The sequence below is a fragment of the Kuraishia capsulata genome, genomic scaffold, assembly GCF_000576695.1.
Source record: "Kuraishia capsulata CBS 1993 genomic scaffold, Kuraishia_capsulata_scaffold_2, whole genome shotgun sequence".
Taxonomy (NCBI): domain Eukaryota; kingdom Fungi; phylum Ascomycota; class Pichiomycetes; order Pichiales; family Pichiaceae; genus Kuraishia; species Kuraishia capsulata.
In genome coordinates, this window is record NW_019172951.1 from 263,416 (window position 1) to 283,741 (window position 20,326).

The 20,326-nt window shown below is 47.5% G+C and overlaps 13 protein-coding genes across 13 annotated transcripts; 8 read left to right on the top strand and 5 right to left on the bottom strand.

Moving 5' to 3' along the window:
* Nucleotides 1–77: 77 nt before the first annotated feature.
* KUCA_T00001421001 (uncharacterized protein) lies at nt 78–1,370 on the top strand (the record flags this gene model as incomplete). Its single annotated transcript, XM_022603598.1, has 1 exon — nt 78–1,370. One exon carries the CDS (start codon nt 78–80, stop codon nt 1,368–1,370), a length of 1,293 nt encoding a protein of 430 aa, XP_022457463.1.
* A 100-nt stretch (nt 1,371–1,470) lies between these two features.
* Nucleotides 1,471–2,040, bottom strand: KUCA_T00001422001 (uncharacterized protein; the record flags this gene model as incomplete). The annotated part of the gene is made up of 1 exon (XM_022603599.1): nt 1,471–2,040. One exon carries the CDS (start codon nt 2,038–2,040, stop codon nt 1,471–1,473), a length of 570 nt encoding a protein of 189 aa, XP_022457464.1.
* Nucleotides 2,041–2,500: 460 nt separating this feature from the next.
* On the top strand, nt 2,501–4,786 carry KUCA_T00001423001 (uncharacterized protein; the record flags this gene model as incomplete). Its single annotated transcript, XM_022603600.1, has 1 exon — nt 2,501–4,786. The coding sequence occupies one exon, from the start codon at nt 2,501–2,503 to the stop codon at nt 4,784–4,786; it is 2,286 nt and encodes a 761-aa protein (XP_022457465.1).
* A 349-nt stretch (nt 4,787–5,135) lies between these two features.
* On the top strand, nt 5,136–6,029 carry KUCA_T00001424001 (uncharacterized protein; the record flags this gene model as incomplete). The annotated part of the gene is made up of 1 exon (XM_022603601.1): nt 5,136–6,029. The coding sequence occupies one exon, from the start codon at nt 5,136–5,138 to the stop codon at nt 6,027–6,029; it is 894 nt and encodes a 297-aa protein (XP_022457466.1).
* Nucleotides 6,030–6,178: 149 nt separating this feature from the next.
* Nucleotides 6,179–7,329, bottom strand: KUCA_T00001425001 (uncharacterized protein; the record flags this gene model as incomplete). Its single annotated transcript, XM_022603602.1, has 2 exons — nt 6,179–7,201; nt 7,291–7,329. 2 exons carry the CDS (start codon nt 7,327–7,329, stop codon nt 6,179–6,181), a joined length of 1,062 nt encoding a protein of 353 aa, XP_022457467.1.
* A 204-nt stretch (nt 7,330–7,533) lies between these two features.
* KUCA_T00001426001 (uncharacterized protein) lies at nt 7,534–8,784 on the top strand (the record flags this gene model as incomplete). Its single annotated transcript, XM_022603603.1, has 1 exon — nt 7,534–8,784. The coding sequence occupies one exon, from the start codon at nt 7,534–7,536 to the stop codon at nt 8,782–8,784; it is 1,251 nt and encodes a 416-aa protein (XP_022457468.1).
* Nucleotides 8,785–9,340: 556 nt separating this feature from the next.
* On the top strand, nt 9,341–10,816 carry KUCA_T00001427001 (uncharacterized protein; the record flags this gene model as incomplete). The annotated part of the gene is made up of 1 exon (XM_022603604.1): nt 9,341–10,816. The coding sequence occupies one exon, from the start codon at nt 9,341–9,343 to the stop codon at nt 10,814–10,816; it is 1,476 nt and encodes a 491-aa protein (XP_022457469.1).
* Nucleotides 10,817–11,028: 212 nt separating this feature from the next.
* KUCA_T00001428001 (uncharacterized protein) lies at nt 11,029–11,987 on the bottom strand (the record flags this gene model as incomplete). Its single annotated transcript, XM_022603605.1, has 2 exons — nt 11,029–11,906; nt 11,969–11,987. 2 exons carry the CDS (start codon nt 11,985–11,987, stop codon nt 11,029–11,031), a joined length of 897 nt encoding a protein of 298 aa, XP_022457470.1.
* Nucleotides 11,988–12,818: 831 nt separating this feature from the next.
* Nucleotides 12,819–13,283, top strand: KUCA_T00001429001 (uncharacterized protein; the record flags this gene model as incomplete). The annotated part of the gene is made up of 1 exon (XM_022603606.1): nt 12,819–13,283. One exon carries the CDS (start codon nt 12,819–12,821, stop codon nt 13,281–13,283), a length of 465 nt encoding a protein of 154 aa, XP_022457471.1.
* A 103-nt stretch (nt 13,284–13,386) lies between these two features.
* On the bottom strand, nt 13,387–14,517 carry KUCA_T00001430001 (uncharacterized protein; the record flags this gene model as incomplete). Its single annotated transcript, XM_022603608.1, has 1 exon — nt 13,387–14,517. The coding sequence occupies one exon, from the start codon at nt 14,515–14,517 to the stop codon at nt 13,387–13,389; it is 1,131 nt and encodes a 376-aa protein (XP_022457472.1).
* A 1,388-nt stretch (nt 14,518–15,905) lies between these two features.
* Nucleotides 15,906–17,537, top strand: KUCA_T00001431001 (uncharacterized protein; the record flags this gene model as incomplete). The annotated part of the gene is made up of 1 exon (XM_022603609.1): nt 15,906–17,537. One exon carries the CDS (start codon nt 15,906–15,908, stop codon nt 17,535–17,537), a length of 1,632 nt encoding a protein of 543 aa, XP_022457473.1.
* A 275-nt stretch (nt 17,538–17,812) lies between these two features.
* Nucleotides 17,813–19,096, bottom strand: KUCA_T00001432001 (uncharacterized protein; the record flags this gene model as incomplete). The annotated part of the gene is made up of 1 exon (XM_022603610.1): nt 17,813–19,096. One exon carries the CDS (start codon nt 19,094–19,096, stop codon nt 17,813–17,815), a length of 1,284 nt encoding a protein of 427 aa, XP_022457474.1.
* A 281-nt stretch (nt 19,097–19,377) lies between these two features.
* On the top strand, nt 19,378–20,058 carry KUCA_T00001433001 (uncharacterized protein; the record flags this gene model as incomplete). The annotated part of the gene is made up of 1 exon (XM_022603611.1): nt 19,378–20,058. One exon carries the CDS (start codon nt 19,378–19,380, stop codon nt 20,056–20,058), a length of 681 nt encoding a protein of 226 aa, XP_022457475.1.
* Nucleotides 20,059–20,326: the final 268 nt, after the last annotated feature.

Here is a 20,326-nt window from a genome sequence, read left to right on the forward strand (position 1 = left end):
GCGGGTTTTATACAAGCCTTCTTTTCCTTTTCCACCAGTCAGGAGGAGTAGGACGTTGAAAGAACACTAGAAAAGGTATGTCGCAGCGACAAAAATACCTGGTGGTTGCCGTGGTGGTTTTGGCGGTGTGTTATGAGGCATTCGTGAAGCTTATTTCACCTGGCATGCAGTTCAACCTAGATGTGGATGCCCTTGTGGAAGGTTCGAGGAAGCTGAGGCAGGAACAACTAAAATTTGCTCCACGGTCGGATTTGACGAAACTGAAGCCAAGCACCAACTCTTACACCGAGGCGCTGTTTCCGGATGGTCGGTTGGTGGTCCCTGGAAAGGATCAATTGGGAAAAGAGAATGCCACTATTCTGATGCTGTGTCGGAACAGAGAGCTTTCGGGGGTTTTGTCTGCGATGAGATCGCTCGAGGATCACTTTAATCGGGAATATAGATATCCATGGACGTTTCTGAATGACGAACCTTTCACAGAGAATTTTATAGAGGAGACCAGCAAGATGGCCAGCGGGAAGACCCAGTACGGTTTGATCCCGGCTGAAGATTGGAACAGGCCTTCTTGGATAGATGAAGACTTGTTCAAACAGAGGCTTCAAGAAATGTCTGACCAACAGGTCATTTACGGAGGTTCGCGATCCTACCGAAACATGTGTCGATTTAATTCAGGGTACTTCTACAGACAGGAGCTGGTGAAACAGTACAACTGGTACTTCCGGGTTGAGCCCGACGTGGAATATTTTTGCGATTTTCAATATGACCCATTCACTCTGATGAGGGAGAACAATAAGAAGTATGGGTTCGTGATCAGCTTGTTTGAATACGAGGATACGATACCTACTCTGTGGCCCACTGTGGAGGAATTTATGACCAAGTATCCGCAGCATCTTCATCCCAACAATGCACTAGAGTTCATCACCTCCAAAGACATGATCACCCTCGAGGGCATGATCCCCGAGACAAACCATTCATATAACATGTGCCATTTCTGGAGCAACTTCGAGATCGCCAATCTCGACTTTTTCAGGTCGGAGGCTTACAATCAGTTCTTCGAGCATCTTGACCAGGCCGGAGGTTTCTACTACGAGCGCTGGGGAGATGCTCCAGTTCACTCCATTGCAGTGTCACTGTTGATGGACAAAAACGAGGTTCATCACTTCGAGGACATTGGATACTTCCATAACCCTTTCATGACCTGCCCGTCGAGCAAACAGATGAAAAGTGGAAAACGGTGCGTTTGCCGGGCAGATACCGGAAACGTAGATCTGGCTAGTCATAGTTGTCTTCCGCGATGGTGGAAATACGGCGCTGGCAAGAAGTTTCTCAGGGACTCGTACAATGTAGAGGACTTTCAAGCCAGCCTCTAATGGATAATCTGCATTTGGCTAAATCCAGCCTTTTCTGGAAGCTTTGAACGTTTCTTGAACTTTTTTTCAGCTGTAGTCTAGTATACACGCAAGCATCCCCTCAGTATGGGTTCTCCAGACGATTCAACTCGTCCAGAATACGCTGCAAATCTATGTCGTCTTTCTTCAAATTCAAACTCGGAATCAAAGTGGTTGCCTCATCGATATCTTCGCACGCCAAGGACCCCAACTGGGCAATCTCGAAAGGATGGAGAACTTCATTTTCAGGCGCACGTAGCAGCTGCTCGACAGCAGTGCAAGTCTGGTCATCTTTGAATCGCGCAAATGTAGACAGATAGTCCAGAGACTTCCTCAACACTTCGTTGGCGCCTGGTGCGGATGCGACCTTGGCAAGTGCATCGTCGTCGATGTTGTCGTCGTTCTCGTCTGGGTTAATCTCCTCGCCATTGGCCGAATTGATCATGTCCTTACGCTCCTTCAGGGCAGCTCTTATCAGAATCCTGGCCTCCGAAAGATTCAGTGTGATCAGCGGCTGTGCACTTCCAGAGTGGTCCACCTGCTCGAGCTGGAACTCAGGTCCCAGCTTGAGGTCCGCCGCGTTCTCCTCGTCATCTGCACTTTTGGCAGCTCTCCTCCTCCGCGTAGCAACCGTGGACGTGGACACGTTCATTACGTAGGTATCTGTTTTGGATTGGGGAAAACACGGATTGGAACTGAGGAACCAGCTGTATATTGTCCCTTTGAAGAAGTCGACGGAGCAAATACTGAGGTCGTTCACTACCAAAGCCAGCGCTCACAACCAGATATTGACTGTGCACGACTCAAGCGGCCCCTGTCCAAAAGGCTATCAGAGTTGGGCCATTTCTGGGTTATCCGGATTGTGTGCGAGTGTGTGTGTGATCTCTTGTTTTAGGTGGGTTTTTGCCTAATTAAAAATCACCCGACAGCTTTCCACTCTTTCGGTATAGCGAAGATCCGAATTAATTTGCAGAATTTGGGCATTTGTTGAGCAATCTGCAGCCCCATGAATCAGCCGCTGACGTCTTAGCCCTGTCAGCCTCAAATCATCGAAATTACACTTCCCACGTTTTAACCCTGGGTGTCCGCTCTATTGTTATTCCGTTTGAGAGATGTCAGCTTTTCCTTTCGGCCAATCGAATGGTCAGGGCAACAACATGGGCTACCAAGGGTTCACGCAACCCCAGCAGAACACCCAAAGAATACCCCAATCGGCCCTTCCACTACAGCAGAACTATAATCTGGAAGGCCAGATGGTGGATCCGCTAAGCCAGCAACCAAATACACAGTTTCAGCAACCAGGGACGTATCAACAGAAGTATTCTGGTACCAATATCAACCAGTGGCAGCATCCTCAGCAACCACAGTCGGGAATGTCCTCAATGCAAACACCAAGACAGGCGATTCCCTCGAAACAGAAGCTAAGGGGGTTTTCTGAGGTGGAATTGTCACCCTCTTTGGCGAGACACCAGTCCGATAACGTGTTCATGGCCTCTAATAGCCAATCGGTACAATCAGGAGCGACATCCACTGGGTTCAAGAATCCGTGGTATTCCCCATCGTCTGCGAACGTCACCAACAGATTACCTGGGCTACAGACATCGAACCAACAGGAGCCACCTTTTCTGATGATGAGCCCCTCGAGGGTTCCTTCGTTTGCGAATGCCCTGCCTACGACTTACGAATATGAAGGGATGCAACAACAACAGCATCAACAACAACAGATGCTGCCTGTGGCTAGGGCACAGGCCCCGAGACCACCTTCTGACTACTTTGCAGAACCGAACAACAAGGCTAACGAGCTTATGAGAAGGCAATCAGTAGCCACGCCCTATAGTTCGATCCATGGATTTGATGGAAACAGTTTTGATTATAATCCACATCAGCAGCCTCAATTGCCTCACAGAGGTTCGTTTGCAAACCAGACTCCTCAGCGTTTGCCTGCACCAAGGATGACCAAAGTAAGGGCTTTGAGCGATTTGCATCCGAACGTGAACCTGAAGCCGAAATACAGGAGGGCTTCGGCTACTAATACCTTAGTATCGCCTCTTGAGGCTCTTACGACAGCTTTGGCGCTTACATATAGTATGTGTCGGTCTGACTTTGACTACAAGTCTTCCAAGAATCCAAGACGAGTGCTTACCAAGCCTTCCGAGGGAAAGAGCAATAATGGTCACGACAACGAGGAAAGCGATTACATCTTATACGTTAATGATGTCCTTGGATCACAGGATGGAATGAAGTATATGGTACTTGACGTACTGGGGCAGGGAACCTTTGGCCAGGTGGTGAAGTGCCAAAATCTTAAAACGCAAGAGATTGTTGCTGTTAAAGTCATCAAGTCCAAACCCGCATTTCTGAACCAATCGTTAACTGAAGTGAGCATCTTGGAGCATCTCAATAAGAAGGTTGATCCCGAAGATCAACACCACTTTCTTAGGCTGAAGGATAAGTTCATCCACAAAAACCACCTGTGTTTGGTCTTTGAATTATTGTCTTCAAACCTGTACGAGCTTATCAAACAGAATCAATTCAAAGGATTGGCATTGAAACTGGTCAAGAAGTTTACTGTACAGTTGTTGGACTCACTCAAAGTTCTCAAGTCTGCCAAGATAATTCATTGCGATCTCAAACCAGAGAACATTCTGCTGATCACGCCCGACAAACCGCTTCTCAAGGTCATTGATTTTGGTGCTGCATGCCACGAGAGGCAAATCGTTTATGCATACATCCAGTCACGCTTCTACCGGTCCCCTGAGGTAATTTTGGGACTATCGTACACAAGTTCGATCGACATGTGGTCGCTTGGATGTATAATTGCGGAGCTGTTCTTGGGAACTCCTCTGTTACCTGGAGCAACGGAATACGGCCAGATCTGTCGTATTGTTCAGATGTTTGGTATGCCACCTACTTGGATGATTGAGATGGGCAAGAATGCCCAGAACTACTTTGCCAAGGAGGTAGTTTTCGATGAAAGAACAGGAAAGCAGCAGAACGTATACCGCTTGAAAACGATTGAGCAGTATTCCCGCGAGTTCAACGTGGAGGAGAAACCAGGCAAAGAATACTTCGAAGACAAGGAACTACCCGATATCATCGGCAAATACCAGTTACCAAAGAAGAATATGACCGAAGCAATGGTGGAGAAAGAAATGCACCAGCGAGCTATTCTGATTCATTTCCTGCAGGGAATTTTCAATTTGAACCCGCTCGAAAGATGGACACCACAGGAAGCGGCAATGCACCCTTTTGTCACGAACCAGCCCTTTTCGGGCTCATGGTCTCCACCCTCAGCCAATTATTCTGACCAATTCAGACTCGAGAAGCAAGACAGACTTCGCAGCATGGAGATCGATCCGGTCTCCTTTGCCGAGCAACATCCTCAGGAGGGTGTATAAGCCACTAATGACAGCGTCAGCCACACTGGCGCGTAGCGCCATGCTATGATATATGGACCATTTTGATGGCGAACATCGCCCAGCGCCGCACTTAATATTTATGTTTGAATAAAAGCGTGTAGTTTAGTTAAATCAATTGTGAATCTGGAGACCGTCTGTATTGACGTGCGATACACAATCATGATACTGTGTCTTCACCAGAATTTTGCCGCACCGATGACGGAATCTTCTAGATTTGATTATAAATGAAGGCCATGCACTTCTCAAACATCTAGTCTTTCGATACTCTTTCCAAACATCTTTGTTTAGAACATTGCTAGTTTCGTTGCTATTGCTAGTATAACCAATAATGTCAGAGAATAATGCCGGCGGTGGCGGGTTTGTGCGGCCTGAAGCGGCCCACATCCCAGCTGTAAGCGCCGATATCCTGGGTCAGATCTTTCGAGGCTTTGTTACTGGAGAGGTCCCCGGATTAAAGAAACAGAGACACGCAAGCCAGAGTGCAATCAACTCGCTTAAGAAGGTGGATTTAGCGAAATTGGAGGATAAAGTTTGCGGAATTTGCATGGACGCGTACTTTGACGAATCAAAATTGCCCAAGGGTTCCTTTCCGATAACCGACACTTCGGAGTTGGCGAAATACGGGGCTTTCTTCGAGGGAGTCTACGATGATGACCCTCCAATTATGTTTGTGCCGCCGGGGAACCAGGGACTTGACGATATCGAATACCACCCAGCCAGCTCCGAGTTTGGGTTTGAGCAGACGCCAGAAGGTGCAGAAACAGATTTGTCTGAATCGAGTGACCACATTCCAGTCAAAATGCCCACTTGTGACCACGTTTTTGGTCGGTCGTGTATTGTGAGCTGGCTCAGAGAGCATACTACTTGTCCAATGTGTCGTACGGAAGTGGAGGCTGATCCTGTTCCGCAAAGACAAAACCATCGTGGAGTGTTTATTTACTATGTGACACCATTGGCTCCAAGAGAGGCATCTACAAGTCTCGGGAATGAGTCAGGTGATCCACCAATCATGTTTGCAACCGAAAATCCATCGATGGTACCGGTGAGGGAAGAACGCACTGGTCCATCTCCCTCTGATCCCACGCCAACTGATCTTCCGCATGATCCCAACGCCTCAGATTCGCATTCAGGATCCCCTAGCCCATCCTCGGCTGGACCGGTGAGGGGAAGCGACAGATCCGCTAACCGAGCGCATCCGTACGCCGGCCAGTCGTGGCAATGAACGCTGAACTTTGGCCATATGGCCCTGTGTATATGTATAATTAAGTATTGGGAATGGGTTTAGAGTACTGAAAGTAGAATACTGAAAATAGATAATTGCGCGAAACATTGCTATATGGATTTTGCGAAAAACAGAAGAGCCCTCAGTCATTATTCTTCCTCCTGCTTCGCTTGGACTTGCTGTAAAATATCGTTTATCATTTTTGCCTCTTTGCCAACCGCACCGCCTTCTTTCAAACAATTGGCCAGCTCTTTTTTCATTATGGGAGCGAATATCTCGGAAAACACCTTGCGCCTTGTACCGACATCCTCTGTGGTGATACCCTCCAAATTCAGAGAGGTTTTGTCGGTATTATCGACAACAGAGACTATCTTGACATTTGTCAGCACACTTGAGTCCCTCTCAAACAGTTTTAGGTGGGAATAAGGCTGCGAAACCGAGGGTATCATATACCTGGACATGAGTGGATGAAAGGTAGCCGCAGCCTCATCGGCGTCGCCCGTAACTGTCTCGCGAAGAAGGCCAAAGTGAAGAAAATTCGCCAAAACTTTGAGATGAGAAGCCCGAGAAGAATCATCTAATTTGGACCGGATCCCACCAGTTGACGCTGTAGTGATGGCCAGTGATATCGACTTCTTGGTGTCTAGCAGCGCCCAGTTGAGCAGCTGGCAGAAGCACTTAAGACTCTTGACAAAATCAGCTCTAACAAGAGCATCAGATGAGTTTTCAAGAAGAACTTGTAAGAATTTGGTACTGTCTCTTCGTATTTCAGGCGAAATGTGGGTCATTGCTGAGTGAACAAAGAGTAAGATGGACCCCAGATGAAGCTCCATGATTCCCCTTTGGGATTGACATATTGCCTTCAAAAGACTTTGTAAAGCTTCACGAACGGACTTGGATTGATCCAAAATCAACGGGGTTATTCCAGAAACCAGGTCCTTGTATATCGAGGGATTGGATGGAAGATGGGTCTGTAGATGGATGAGGGCCTCTTTCCGTGTGGTGGAAGAGTGATGCTTCAGTAGCGACACATAACGGTGTATATCATCGTCCACTGATTGTGATTGTCGTAGCAATGACTGAGACGGTAGTGAGATGATTTTTGCCTTGAACGATGTGTCTGTGTAGTTGGAGGGTTTAGCAGCGGTCTTGCCGACTCTGAGCTTTGCTTTCTGTGACGCCGTGTTAGTACTCGTTAAAAGTGCAACAACACCAATTGTAAATAAAATTTTCACTGAAACTTCAAGCCTTGATCACTTACTTGGAAATCCTTTTGCTTTTCAGTCTTTTTTTTAGCCATTTTTGATGTAATAATGTGTTATAGATTTCTACCCGCCGGTAAGCTCATTACCAAATATTTCATTAAGCGCCAGAAAAATTTCAGGCGCTAGATGCGATGAGCTGTTTACGTTTGGGACACCAGATCGGGCGCAAATGAGCTGTTGGACTCTTCTTTGCTTGCTGAATTCATCGCCTGTTTTTGATCTTAAAAACACAATTCGCCATGGATTTTTCGCGGCTTTCGCTTAGAGATATTGAGGAATATGATGAACATCTTTTGAGTGGGTTGTCGCTCAGGGAAGACGATGGGAGTCTGCGAGCAGTTGACATGGATATAGATGATCCCAATGAACTGGAAGACACCGACACAGATGTCGAGATGGTTCCTGTCACGTATGTCACTCACACTACTCCATCCAGGCAGCGATTCCGTAAAGACGACGAGAACCTTGCGAGACGTGTGGTTTGCAAGAGTGAGGAGGTTGAAGAGCAGGAAGACTCAGAGGACATTGGGGATGCGAACTCATCGTCCATCATGGAGACAGTTTCAAATGTTCTGGCCCATATGCCGCGGTCCCCTACAGCTTATGGCGCAAGATTGGCGTTGGAGTTGCGTCGACGCCCAAATAAGCCGTCGTTTTCTACACCTATTCTCTCTGGTATTGAACACAGCACTCCTCCTAGAGATAATGCTTACACTTACGAAACATATGAGACTCAACAGGTATCACCAGTGAGGTCATCTCAAATGGTGGGAACCCCCGGAACACCCTGGAATAACGCACCAGTCAGTTTCCAGATGCATCACCACCATTACTATACTCCCCAACAACCCGAAAACGCATACCATACCCCAGCTCCATACTTGCCACAACCATGGCAGCACAATATAATACCCCAGGAACGTACACCATACCTTTTATCATCATACTTGCAGCTTGTGGTGAACGCAGTGGTGACGTTCTACTCGTTTGGGATCATCTACCGGTGTATTGCAACGGTCAAGTCGGACATTTCAGAAAAAATGGAGGAGCACGTGCACAAACTGATGGTGGAGGGTGCTATCTGCAGACGCAGTTTCCTCGAAAACGGCTGTGATCCAGAACACATAGTTCCTGCGATGGAAGAGCAATGTGCGGAATGGGAAAAGTGTATGGGAAGGGATCCATACGCCTCTGGTGCACACAGCAGCGTCAGTGCAGAAACTCTTGGAATGATAATTAACTCTCTGGTCGAGCCGATTGGTTTCAAAAGTTTCCTCTTTCTTGCAGGCATTATGGGTGTTCTCTTTCTCTTCAATGTGTCGTTCGGGTTCTTCCGTGCCAAGTCATACTACGGTTGGGATGCGGGATCAGGCTCACACGAAATTACACAGGTGCAGTCTCCGGTGCTCCAAACTCCTGGATACTGGAATACCCAGCGTTATGATCGAGGAGCACCTTTGGTTTCCCCTACTAAAGATAGACACCAGTAAATGCTGATGTATGTGCGGCGTTGAAATGGTTAAAGTACGACTTGGATTCTCAGACTGATTTGTTTTAAGTATTGAATGATTATATATGGCAAGTTATACCCATAAATTTTGTCTTATCCCCATACAACCAGTATTCTCTCCTTATATTAAGTAGTATGGCCTTTGATGACAATCCGATAGTCGACTAATAATGTTGGGGCTTTGGGTTTGCTCACCAAATCAACAACGGTTGGCACACGGAACAAGATTGGTGATCTTGGGATGTGGGGATTGAACAGACTTCCCACATATGCGAGTTTCAAGTGGAAGAGATATAACAAGAAGGCCAATGATTCCATAAATTTTGGTGGATCTCTTTCAGACCGTCCTGTTGACTCCAAACCCCAACCCTCCTCGGTATCGCAAACCAATGCGGCGAGAATCAACCCCACACGACCCAGCAGTTTCTGGCAGTACTTTGCCGCAGGCTAAACCCACACTTTTCTAGCCACCAAACACTTGCTCATAAATAAACTGCATACAGAAGCTGATTCCCCGAAAAGCCACTTTTGAAAGTATGTCGGTGCCTGCGGTGGAATATTCGAAGGAGGAGATACGGCGAGTACTCGCTGACGACGAGGGCAGCCGTGCAAGACATAGAAGACCACACAGACATCGCGTCAAACAAGACACCGCGGCCTCCACGATACGCAGGCATATTTCTGAGTCATCCTGGACTATACGCAACTGGTGGAGACACATACATTGGCGAAATTTCGTGCTGGTGGTGGTCCTGCCGGCGCTGGCATTGCTATCTATGTGGGCAAAGGTTCCCCTCACACCAACTATGCTGAAGTGGAGTGCTGCAAATTACCTCCTTTCGTGCCTGGCAGTAACGGCTGGGTACCACCGGTACTGGGCTCATCGAACATTCCAGACTCACCGTTTTGTGGCGTATTTATTCGCTGCGGTTGGTGCTGGTGCCGGTATCGGTCCAGCAAAATGGTGGTGTGGATCCCATAGAGCCCACCATCGGTATTGCGACACCCAGCGCGATCCAAGCAATATCAGACGAGGATTCTGGTACAGTCATTTTGGGTGGATGCTTTTGATCCACCATCCCAAGGTCCAGAAAGCCATTCACGAGTTCGATGAGGACCTAGGCCGCGACCCGGTGGTGGTATGGCAGTACGACAACTACGCCAGACTGGTGATCTTGTACGGATTTGCGGTGCCGACTGCGGTGGCAGCGTTCTGGATGTCTGATTTGTGGGGTGGGCTGGTGTACGCAGGACTGTGGCGAATGGTGCTAGTCCAACAGACCATGTTTGCATTCAACTCGTTGGCACATTGTGTGGGGTCGCAACCTCTGGATAACCGTCGAAGTCCACGGAACGCGTGGTTGCTCTCCCTGATCACCTTTGGAGAAGGCAACCATAACTTTCACCATGAATTTTCTTCGGATTATCGCAACGGTTACGAATGGTACAACTTAGACCCAGCCAAATGGGCCATATACTTACTCTCGCTGATTGGGATGACCTGGGATCTGCACCGAGTATCCAAGGATTATATTAACCAGTCACTGCTGCAGCAAGAGCAAAAACTTTTGGATGCCAAACGAGCAAAACTCAACTGGGGTATACCTATTGAAAGATTACCTACTATGTTGCCCGAGGAGTTCAAGCGATTGGCAACAGACGCATCAGTGCGAAACAAGTCGCTTGTTGTGGTAGAAGGCATTGTGCATGATGTAACTCCATTCGTGCGGGACCACCCTGGTGGAGTGGCTCTGATCAAGAAGTCTGAGGGTAGAGACGCCAGTGTTGCGTTCAACGGTGGTGTATACAACCATTCGAACGCCGCGCACAATTTACTGGCTACGATGCGGATAGCAAAGCTCGTGGGGTCGGAAAAACTATTCTGGAAACAGCAACAGATCGAGAACAAGGAGATTCCATGGAAGAACGATTCCGAGGGAGTACGAATCGTCCGCAGCGGGGAGCAGGTGACAATGTCGAAGACGCCTTCGACGACCGCAGAAGCCGCTTGAGACCTACATAAGGGGGTTATTAATAATGGAGTATTGCACTATTGGAATATATCGGTAAACCTATAAGTAAAGTAGTATAAGTAGGACAGTTCTAGGTGCACCTCTAGGTGCACTTTCAGATCGTGCTGCAGCTAGAAACGACCCAAGCTACAACGCTACCATCTCGTAGCACCACCTCTGATATCACATCGACAGCTCTCTGCTCTCAATTCTTAGTCCTTGTAGTAAACTCCACGGAAGAAATCCATCGTGTTGGTGAAGACAACCAGCAGAATACCACCACCAGGTCCTAGTCTAAGTACCTTAGGCAAGAAACCCTTGTAGAGAGCTGCAAATCCCTCCTCCTTGTAAACCATTGCAAGAGCAGGATAGGTCCAGTTGTACTTTGGAGTCACACCAGGCACCTTGACAGTGTTCTGGATACGAGACTTGACAACGTCGAATGGTGTGTTCAGCAGAGTACCAACAGTTCCTCCAATGGCACCGCTGATGAGATCGTTGACAGTTTTTCCAGATGGAGTTTCGGCCTTTGGCAACAGAGCACGCGCTTGGAAGATAATTCCGAAATAACCAGCATTCCACACAATGTGACGCCACAAAGTAGCCTCCAGACCTTGGTACATCGCCAAAATTCCTTCGTTCTTGACGGTCTTGGTGACCACATCTACCATTCCGGTGTACTTGGACGTCCTGTCCTGGAGTCTAATCTTGACGAGTTCAAATGGAACCACTACAAACGACTCAGTGGCACCAGCAGTGGCTCCGGTCAAAACTGCAAGCGACTGGTTCATCTCGGTCACTCCAAATTGCTTGCGGTAAAACTTTCCCCACTCGTCATTGGCAGCGAATTTGGTCGCTCTCTTAGGAGCCTCCATCAAGATTGGAGCTGAGATACCACGGTAAAGCTTAGAAAACCCCTCGTTCTTGACTATCTTGGTCACACAGTCAACAATTCCCGAATACTCGGCTTGGGCTCCCGTGCCGACCTGCAGCTGGATACGGGTTTTAACCACGTCGAGTGGGTACATCACAAGGATCTCGGAGACGCCAGCAATGGCGCCCGCGGCGAACTGGTACACAAATGGAAGCGCTGAAAACGGGGCATTAGTGGCCAATCGACTGAATGATGCAAATGCAACATCAACTACTCACGTCTTGTATCTCCTGACATTGCAAACAGGCTTTGGTGTGGAATGAAGGGGGAAAGAATAAAGGTGGAGTCGGCTATAAGGATGGAGGTGAAAAAAACGCCCGTCGAGGAGGGGTCCGATTAGCCGCCGCACTAACCGGGGTGCTAGCCGCTGGGCTGGGCCAATTGCGAGGAAAACAGATGAGATCAGAAATTGATAAGAAAGATACGAGATTTTTTGAGAAACTTTTTGAAAGATCCAGAAGACAGTAGAAACGGTTTGGCAACGTCCGTGATCCTTTGTATATCGCTTCACTGTTTGGAACTGTGTGACTCTAAGGCTTTGTTTTTGGCGTCTATATCTCGTGTGCGAAGCGAGGGACTAAATGACTCTTTCATCCTCTCAATGTAGCGATATTCTCAACGGAAACAGTAGCAAAGAACAAACGGAAACTCTGTGCTACTAGTTTCAAAATTGTATCATTTCTTATACAAAAATTTCCAAGATTTTTCAGCTACAAGGATCTCGGCTCCGCAGATTGCTTTTACCTGCGAATAGGTAGCTATCCTCCGAAAACCGAAGGGCCCATATACTTTACAACCATACAAACAAACAGATCAAAAAACTGCACCGAACACAATCATGAGACTGTTTCTTCATGACTCCGTAACCACATATATAATTATAGTGCAAATAGCCCCTCAAAGAGCCCACGATACTGCTAAAACTCGGAGTCGTCTCGGCATCAATTTGGTTACGAGCACTGGGTTGATCATGGATTTCTGCCCCTTTCATATTTTTGCCTCCTTGAGTCAGCCCTATCAGAACTTCTTCTTCTTCTTCTTCTTCTTCTTCTATCCACACATAACACCATGCTTTCAAGACAAGCATTCAGAACAGGAAAGACCGTTGCGTCGCTGTTGCAGACCCGTTCATACCATCCAAAGGTCATCGACCATTACCAGAACCCACGTAATGTTGGTTCCTTCAACAAGTCTTTGCCAAACGTGGGCACCGGCCTTGTGGGCGCCCCAGCTTGTGGTGATGTGATGCGTTTGCAAATCAAAGTGAGTGATGATGGAGTCATCGAGGATGTGAAATTCAAGACGTTTGGATGCGGATCTGCGATTGCTTCGTCGTCGTATTTGACAGAGCTGGTAAGAGGAATGACTCTCGAAGAGGCGGGCCAGGTAAAGAACACCGCCATTGCTAAGGAACTGAGTTTGCCGCCCGTGAAATTGCACTGTTCGATGTTGGCAGAGGATGCGATCAAGTCCGCCATCAAGGACTACCGGTCCAAGCGTGCCACCACAACTCTCGGCCCGGAAGCCGCCTGAGACCCTGTTTATAGCTCCAACGACAATATTCTACGCAGTGACAACTACTGTAGCAGCGAGCCGGTTATGGTTCTGTGTTTCGTTTTTACAAAATCGTTTTGATTCAAAATAAGATACCATTTTCTTCAAGAGTTCCCGCTAGCATCCGCGACATCAATTTGGTGTCGTCCCAGGTATGGACTGGACTCTCGATCTTGCTGGCCTCAACACATGCTAACACATGGTCGGCCTCCAGACTCATTCCAAACCCTTTTGGTTCGTATGTAAACTCCTCAATAATTGTTCCTTCCCAGGTAGTCGCAACCAGCTTCGTGGGTTGGTCCGCTTGGTTCACAGAAACGTAACCTAAAGTACCCTCAATGAAAATTGCTGGATTGGTAAGCGTGCCGGTGTTTGTTCCTACCTGGTTGGTAAGGCCGGAACACGTAGCATATGCGACAAATCCAGGATATTCCAGCAAGACCGAGTCTGCGATATCTACTCCGGTATCGGCCTTGACACACTTGCTGGTAGAGCTGACTGGAGCTCCGAACAGCGCCAAGGGCCACGTTAGCGCGTAAATCCCAATATCCAATAAAACACCACCGCCAAGTGCCGGATCGTAAATTCTGACCATTCCGGGGTCGTCACGCGGGAACAGATAGCTGAGATCCGAACGCACCCTCGTGACACTGCCAATAACGCCTGATTCGAGAAGTTCACGACATTTCGTGAATACAGGATTGAACTTGGTCCACATAGCTTCCATCACAAAAAGCTTTTTTTCGGCTGCGAGCTCCAAGATCTTGTCGGTCTCCTCCACGGTCAGCGCAAACGGCTTCTCCATCAGTAGATGCTTCCCTGCATGCAGCACTTTGCATGCGAGATCGAAATGGGTGTTATTGGGAGTTCCAACATAAACAACATCGCAAGAATCTGATTCGATCAACGCGTCATAGGTTCCGAAGCAAGTGGCATCAATTCCGAGCTTCTGGGCGAGCGAGGTAGCGTTGGCTATGTTCGAGTTGGAAGCAATCGCTGTTACGCTCTGCGATGCACGCTGGGCACGTTCAACATGCACGAGATCATGAGCAAACTTGTAGGATATCCTACCAGGACCGAGAATTCCCCATCTGAGCGTCATTGTGGTATTTTTTTGGTTCAATTGAGAAGACCGTTGGGAGGAAGTAAAGCGTGGAATAAAATTCAAATCAAGTAGTCTGGTCCGGAATGTCGAGGGTACCGGGGGTTGCATTCCAAAAAGAATGCAACGGCCATGAGATAAGTGTTCGAATCTTTAGTTGTGAAAAGGGTGAGACGGAGAGGAGATATTGGTGGGCAGAGAATGGACAGGAGAAGGATGAGGAATCTATTTTCAAAGCCATGATTCGAAATTTCGGTGTCAATGCTGCTGACGGAGGCGGTGTCTGGTCTTCTCAGACGGGTAGTTGAGGTTGCTTATCAGCAGTTGAACGTAGGTAGCAATCACATGCAGTAATTGACAACATTGTAGGCCACTTTCAGTTTGTGGGTATTCAGCAATGATAAAATAACCAATCCTACCACGAAACAAAGACCTTACAACGCACTTATAGTCTTTTGACGTCAGAAGAGCCGAGCGTGGGGTAGGATCGCCGAAATGTTGGTGCGGCCAATGTTTAGAGCACACTACCTTTCTCACATACGCAACCGGGTATAACCAGAACAACTTCATAGTAATACTTCTGGCTGTTCTCTACTGGCCAGATTTCTAAGCCTAGTCTACATTAAAGGTCATTCATAAGAAGAAATACACCAACCACAAGGCCGAGATCACCCCAATAGGGGTGTTTACGTCATTTTTGTGACTAGGCGACTGGAGCTCCGAGACATCTCCGGTTCCTCTTTGACCCTAAATAAATTAGAAAACCCCCTATACACACATTGATAACAAGCAATACATGACGTGGCTTGGCACTTGCAATTCCAATCCCACCTTCGGACCCCGCCTTCGAATCGCATACTTTCGATCCATCATCCTTCGGGGGATCTTGCGATGATTATAGTTCGACAATACGAGCTACCCCGGAGCTTCCACAAGTCCAAAACTTGTCTCCACAGGAGACGGGCGTTCTGTACCGGGTTAGGCGACACCCTCAGGCAGCCAAAAACCACCCAAAACTAGATTGCTGATATAGAATGTTAATCGCACGACCTTCCATCTGGAGAAAAAGTGTGGGGGAGGGGAAGAGTATCTTCGGATGGGAGACCCTTGGCGAGCCGCACCAGGAGGGGTACTGCACAACTCAGGCAGCCGGAGCGATGATAGGCCAGGCAGTGCGCGGGAGGGCTTGTGAAACATTGTGTTGGGTATGCAGGTTCAGTAACTGCGGTCTGTTTGCCCCTCTATTAGGTGGGGGTCGATGCCCTGATTAGTGTTCTGGTGAATTGAGTATATCTAGCTGTGAAGACCCAAGGGTCCTGTCTTTTCTCTGGACATTAGGTCTGGGACTAACGTCAATATCACTATTAAATATACCTGAGAACTTTTGATCTTCGTGATCTTCGCTGATAACCCTTCAATTTCCTTGGGGCCTGAATCGCTTCTGTGTTTTTTTTTTCGCGTCTCATACTCTCTATCTCTTCTCTCGTGTCTAATCCACGATGGGCTTCTTCCAAATTGAAGAGGAGCGACCAACTCCAAAACAAATTTACAATTGGAAAATATACGTTTCTACAGCAATTGCCTCCAGTGCCTCTATGATGATTGGTTATGATAACGGTTTTGTGGGTGGAGCGTTGGCATTGCAAGGCTTTATCGATGAGTTCTTTGAGGGCCGTACCGCAGGAGACATTACTGCTCTCAAGTCTAACATTATCTCGCTCTTCCAAGCCGGATGTTTTTTTGGTGCTTTATTTTCTTATCCAGTGGGCCATCATTATGGCCGTAAAAAAGGTCTGGTTGCTAGTGGGTTCCTGATTATACTGGGTGCTGTGATCATGATGTGTTCTTCAAAGTCCCGAGGTCTGGGACCTATTCTCGCTGGACGAGTGATATCAGGACTGGGAGTAGGAGCTACCTCTAACTTGGCCCCAATCTATATTGCTGAAATTGCCCCACCACCAATTCGTGGAATGCTTTCCGGTTCGTACGATGTGGGCTGGAGAGTTGGTGATCTCACTGGTTTCTGGATCAACTACGGTGTCTCGGAGCACATCACTGGAAGGGCTCAATGGATGATCCCATTTGGAGTCCAATTGGCTCCAGCAGTTATCTTTTTGTTGGGTGCTTCCTTCCTGGTGGAATCCCCTAGGTGGCTGATCCAGAACGGCCAGGTGGAGCACGGAGTCGAAAACTTGGCATACATCCGCAATCTCGATTTGTCAAATGATTATCTGCAGTACGAATTAACCCGTATACAGGATTCGATCGAAGAACAGCGTCGTACAGTTGGACTGGATCTCTGGGGTCCATTCAGAGAATGCATTAGCTCTACAAATATCATGTTCCGGATCTTCATCACTGCTTCGATCTTCGTTCTCCAGAACGGATTTGGTATCCAGGCCATCAACTACTACTCTCCCATCATCTTCGAGAGTTTGGGAGTTACAGGCACGAGTGCGACACTTTTGTCCTCAGGTTTGTTTGGTGTGGTAAAGTTCGTTACATGTTTCATCTGGATTTTCACCGTTGTGGACAGAGTGGGACGTCGTCCATCGCTCATGGCCGGCTCCGTGGGATGTGCTGTATGCTTCTTCTATATTGGAGCTTTCATCAAGCTGGGTAAGCCGGGTACCGAAGGTCATGAGGGAGGTTCTCCAGCCGGTCGGGCTGCTATCGGTATGATGTACATCTGGACCTTCATCTTCATGATGTCCTGGTCCGCTACTCCATGGGTGCTTGGAGCAGAGTGTTTTGATCAAAATATCCGTACTTTTGTCCAGGCAATCAATGCTGCAGCCTCATGGGCCTCTGTTTTTGTGATTGCTCGCTTCACTGCACAAATGATCAGTGCCTTGGGCTATGGAACGTACTTCCTTTTTGCCTCCATTTCCATCCTAACGTTTCCCTACATCTTCTTCGTGTTGCCCGAAACTAAGGGGATTCCTCTGGAAGCCATGGACAGACTGTTTAAAGGCGACGTTCCTGCTTGGAGGGCGCATAGAAAGCTTATGGCAGAGCTTCAGAAGGAGGCCCAAGAGATTTCCCCTGCGGTCAACGATAGTCTGTTTGATAAGGGTGATGTTGAGCAGATTGAAAATGTCGATTCTGCCTCATTCCATAAGGGCCATTGAAGACACTCTTTGAGTCATTTTGCTTAAGTTAAAACGTCTTTGGATTGGCAGGCTTTTGGGACTATTGTATCGCCCTCATAGTGCAGTCTGGTTTTTCTTGCTCTTTTTTCGCTCTCGGTCGATTTTAGTAACTGAAATTCATTTTCTCTCTCTTCGGAGCTTTTCTCTCTTTATGCCATGCTCTCTTTTAGCAATGTATTTTTCCTGTATTTTGAATGTCATCGTAGTTTGCAGATTCTTGCCATGAAGATTGTCCTGTTTGTGACGTTTCTTGATCACAACAAATTCTCATCGAAAAAGGCCCTATTCGAGCGTTCCAGGGCCAAGTTGGACAGGCTCAAGGCCGAGTCCCAGTCCTGAGAATTTAGACTTGCAACGGTCTCGTTGCGAAACCGGAGACACTCAAACACGTTCTTGACCAGTGCTTCGTTGAGCTTGCCTTTCTTGGACAGCTTTTCAACACTGAGCAGATTTTGGCTCATTTTCAGTACATTTGACAAAATCCGCAATCGTTGGGTGATCTCGAACCGCAGTTGCGGTGACTTTGGATGTTTCACAAGTCCAAGCATCTGGAAGAGCCTTGAGGTAAATTCTTCCATCGGAAACTCTAGATGGTTCCACCGGATGGTTTTGTCGCTGCCAACCTGCTCAAGGGGATACAGATAGATGGCTCCCCATTGGGGAATGAGAAACGTCGACGAGTTAGATCCTGAAACAATCTGCTGGATGTTTCGCTGAGGCATTGGATAAATCGCTAGGTTAATGGTCTGATCAGCATCCAATTGAGAGGTTTGAGCCTTGATAGCTTCTAGAGTGTAGTTCAATGAGTCCAGATATATGACTTGTGATTCCACTGTCATGTTCACCAAGCGTGAGATCATCAAACAAAGCGGTTCAAAGTACTCACTTATAGCATAAGATAATTCCCAACCACTCAAATCCTCACTGGCGAACAAAGTGAACAGTACTTTGACGTCTGAACCATACTCAACCACCGTCTCATCTCTATCCAACTCGATGTAGAACTGACCAGTGTTGGAGTCATAAGTCTTAGTATAATGATCCAGATACTGCTGTTCAACTTCTTCGTGGAAAATATGGAACAAAAGTGTTTGAGTCACGAAGAATGGCACATCGTTATTTGCTATACTCTCCATCTTCACGAACAGTTCTGCATACTTTAGAGAATTGTCCACATGAATCGCATCCTCCGCACCTATGCGCACTTTCAAAGAGTAGTACTCGTTGAAATGCTCGGGTTTCCCGTCTCTAATGTCCAAAGTCCATTGCCATATCCGCTGGTCTCTTGTCCTATTCATCTGGTGGTCCACTTGGATCTGAACCGCAGCAGCTAGATCTGGCATCTCCAGATCCTCACAGTAAACATACACAGGAACCCTCACTGAAATGTCATCGGTTGGATAATTCGTGTAGTATTCGATTGCCTCGAGGGGGAGTCTTGAGGCCCTACCGTGGGGAATCAGTAACAACGGTAGCAGTCCTAGCACCACGTAGATGAACAACCTGATTCGGCTTCTGGAGGTCTCCTCTTTGTCCATCGAAAAAAGGGAATATGCAAAAATATGTTTGGGTAAATTCAGTCACTCCTCAAGAATTTTGAACTCTTGATTCCCTCCTTAAACACCGTTTGGTGGCTTTGCAAAGATCTCAAGCCCTTCTTCACCAGTACAAGGTCCTGAAATTGGAGGGGTCGTGGCCAGAACCGGTGAGGCTCAGGCGATGGGCTTGAAATTTTTCACTTTCTCCTTAACGCGACCCCCACAAACAGGCTGTTAACCGAATACGAAAACGGCAAGAGCCAGTATTTTTTCAGCCAAGAATGTCTCTCCAGGATTTTCACAACATCACAGACCCCAGAGAACAGGAGAAGGAGTATGTCCATGAGGTTTATGACGAGATCGCTTCACACTTCTCCCAGACACGCTATAAGCCTTGGCCGATCGTGGACTCATTTTTGAAAAGTCGGCCTGACCATAGCATAGGATCCGATGTCGGGTGTGGAAATGGCAAATATATCGGTTTAAATCCGAAGCTGACGATTTTCGGGTCTGATTTCTCTGGGGAGTTGATCCGGTTTGCTGAGCAAAGGTGTTTGGCTTCGGACGATGTACTGGTGTCAGATGGCTTGAATCTGCCGCACGAAGACTCCAGATTCGATTTTGTGATTTCAATTGCGGTTGTACATCACTTCTCAACCCCAGACAGGCGAGTGGAAGCAGTTCGTGAGCTATTGCGTGTATTACGAACCGGCGGTGAGGTATTGATATATTGTTGGGCTCTGGAACAGGCCAGTTCACGTAGAGGTTGGACTGATGGCATGGAGCAGGATGTGCTAGTGCCGTGGGTTACGCGGGTTGATGGCGAGGAGGTGACAAAACACAGATACTATCACTTGTATCGGGAAGGCGAGTTAGTGAAGGATGTTGGACTTGCTGGTGGGGAGGTGGTAGACCACGGGTACGAGAGAGATAACTGGTGGGTGATTGCGCAGAAGAAATGAACGCGGGCTGCTCAATCGCTCTCCCAAATGAAAACGCAAGGCATTGCAAACCATCTTAATTATCATGAATATAAAATCGGCCTCTAGACATAGGAATACCTAGGAATACCCTGATGCTTAAAATACCCGTCACAGGTAGCAGTGATTTATCCGGAGCTTGTTACGAATCGCTAAGAACGAAAATACATTTAATTATAAAAGCAAACCAACGAACTAGATATAAATATATAAAACTAACGATATCAATAATGATATGACCTCGTTTAGC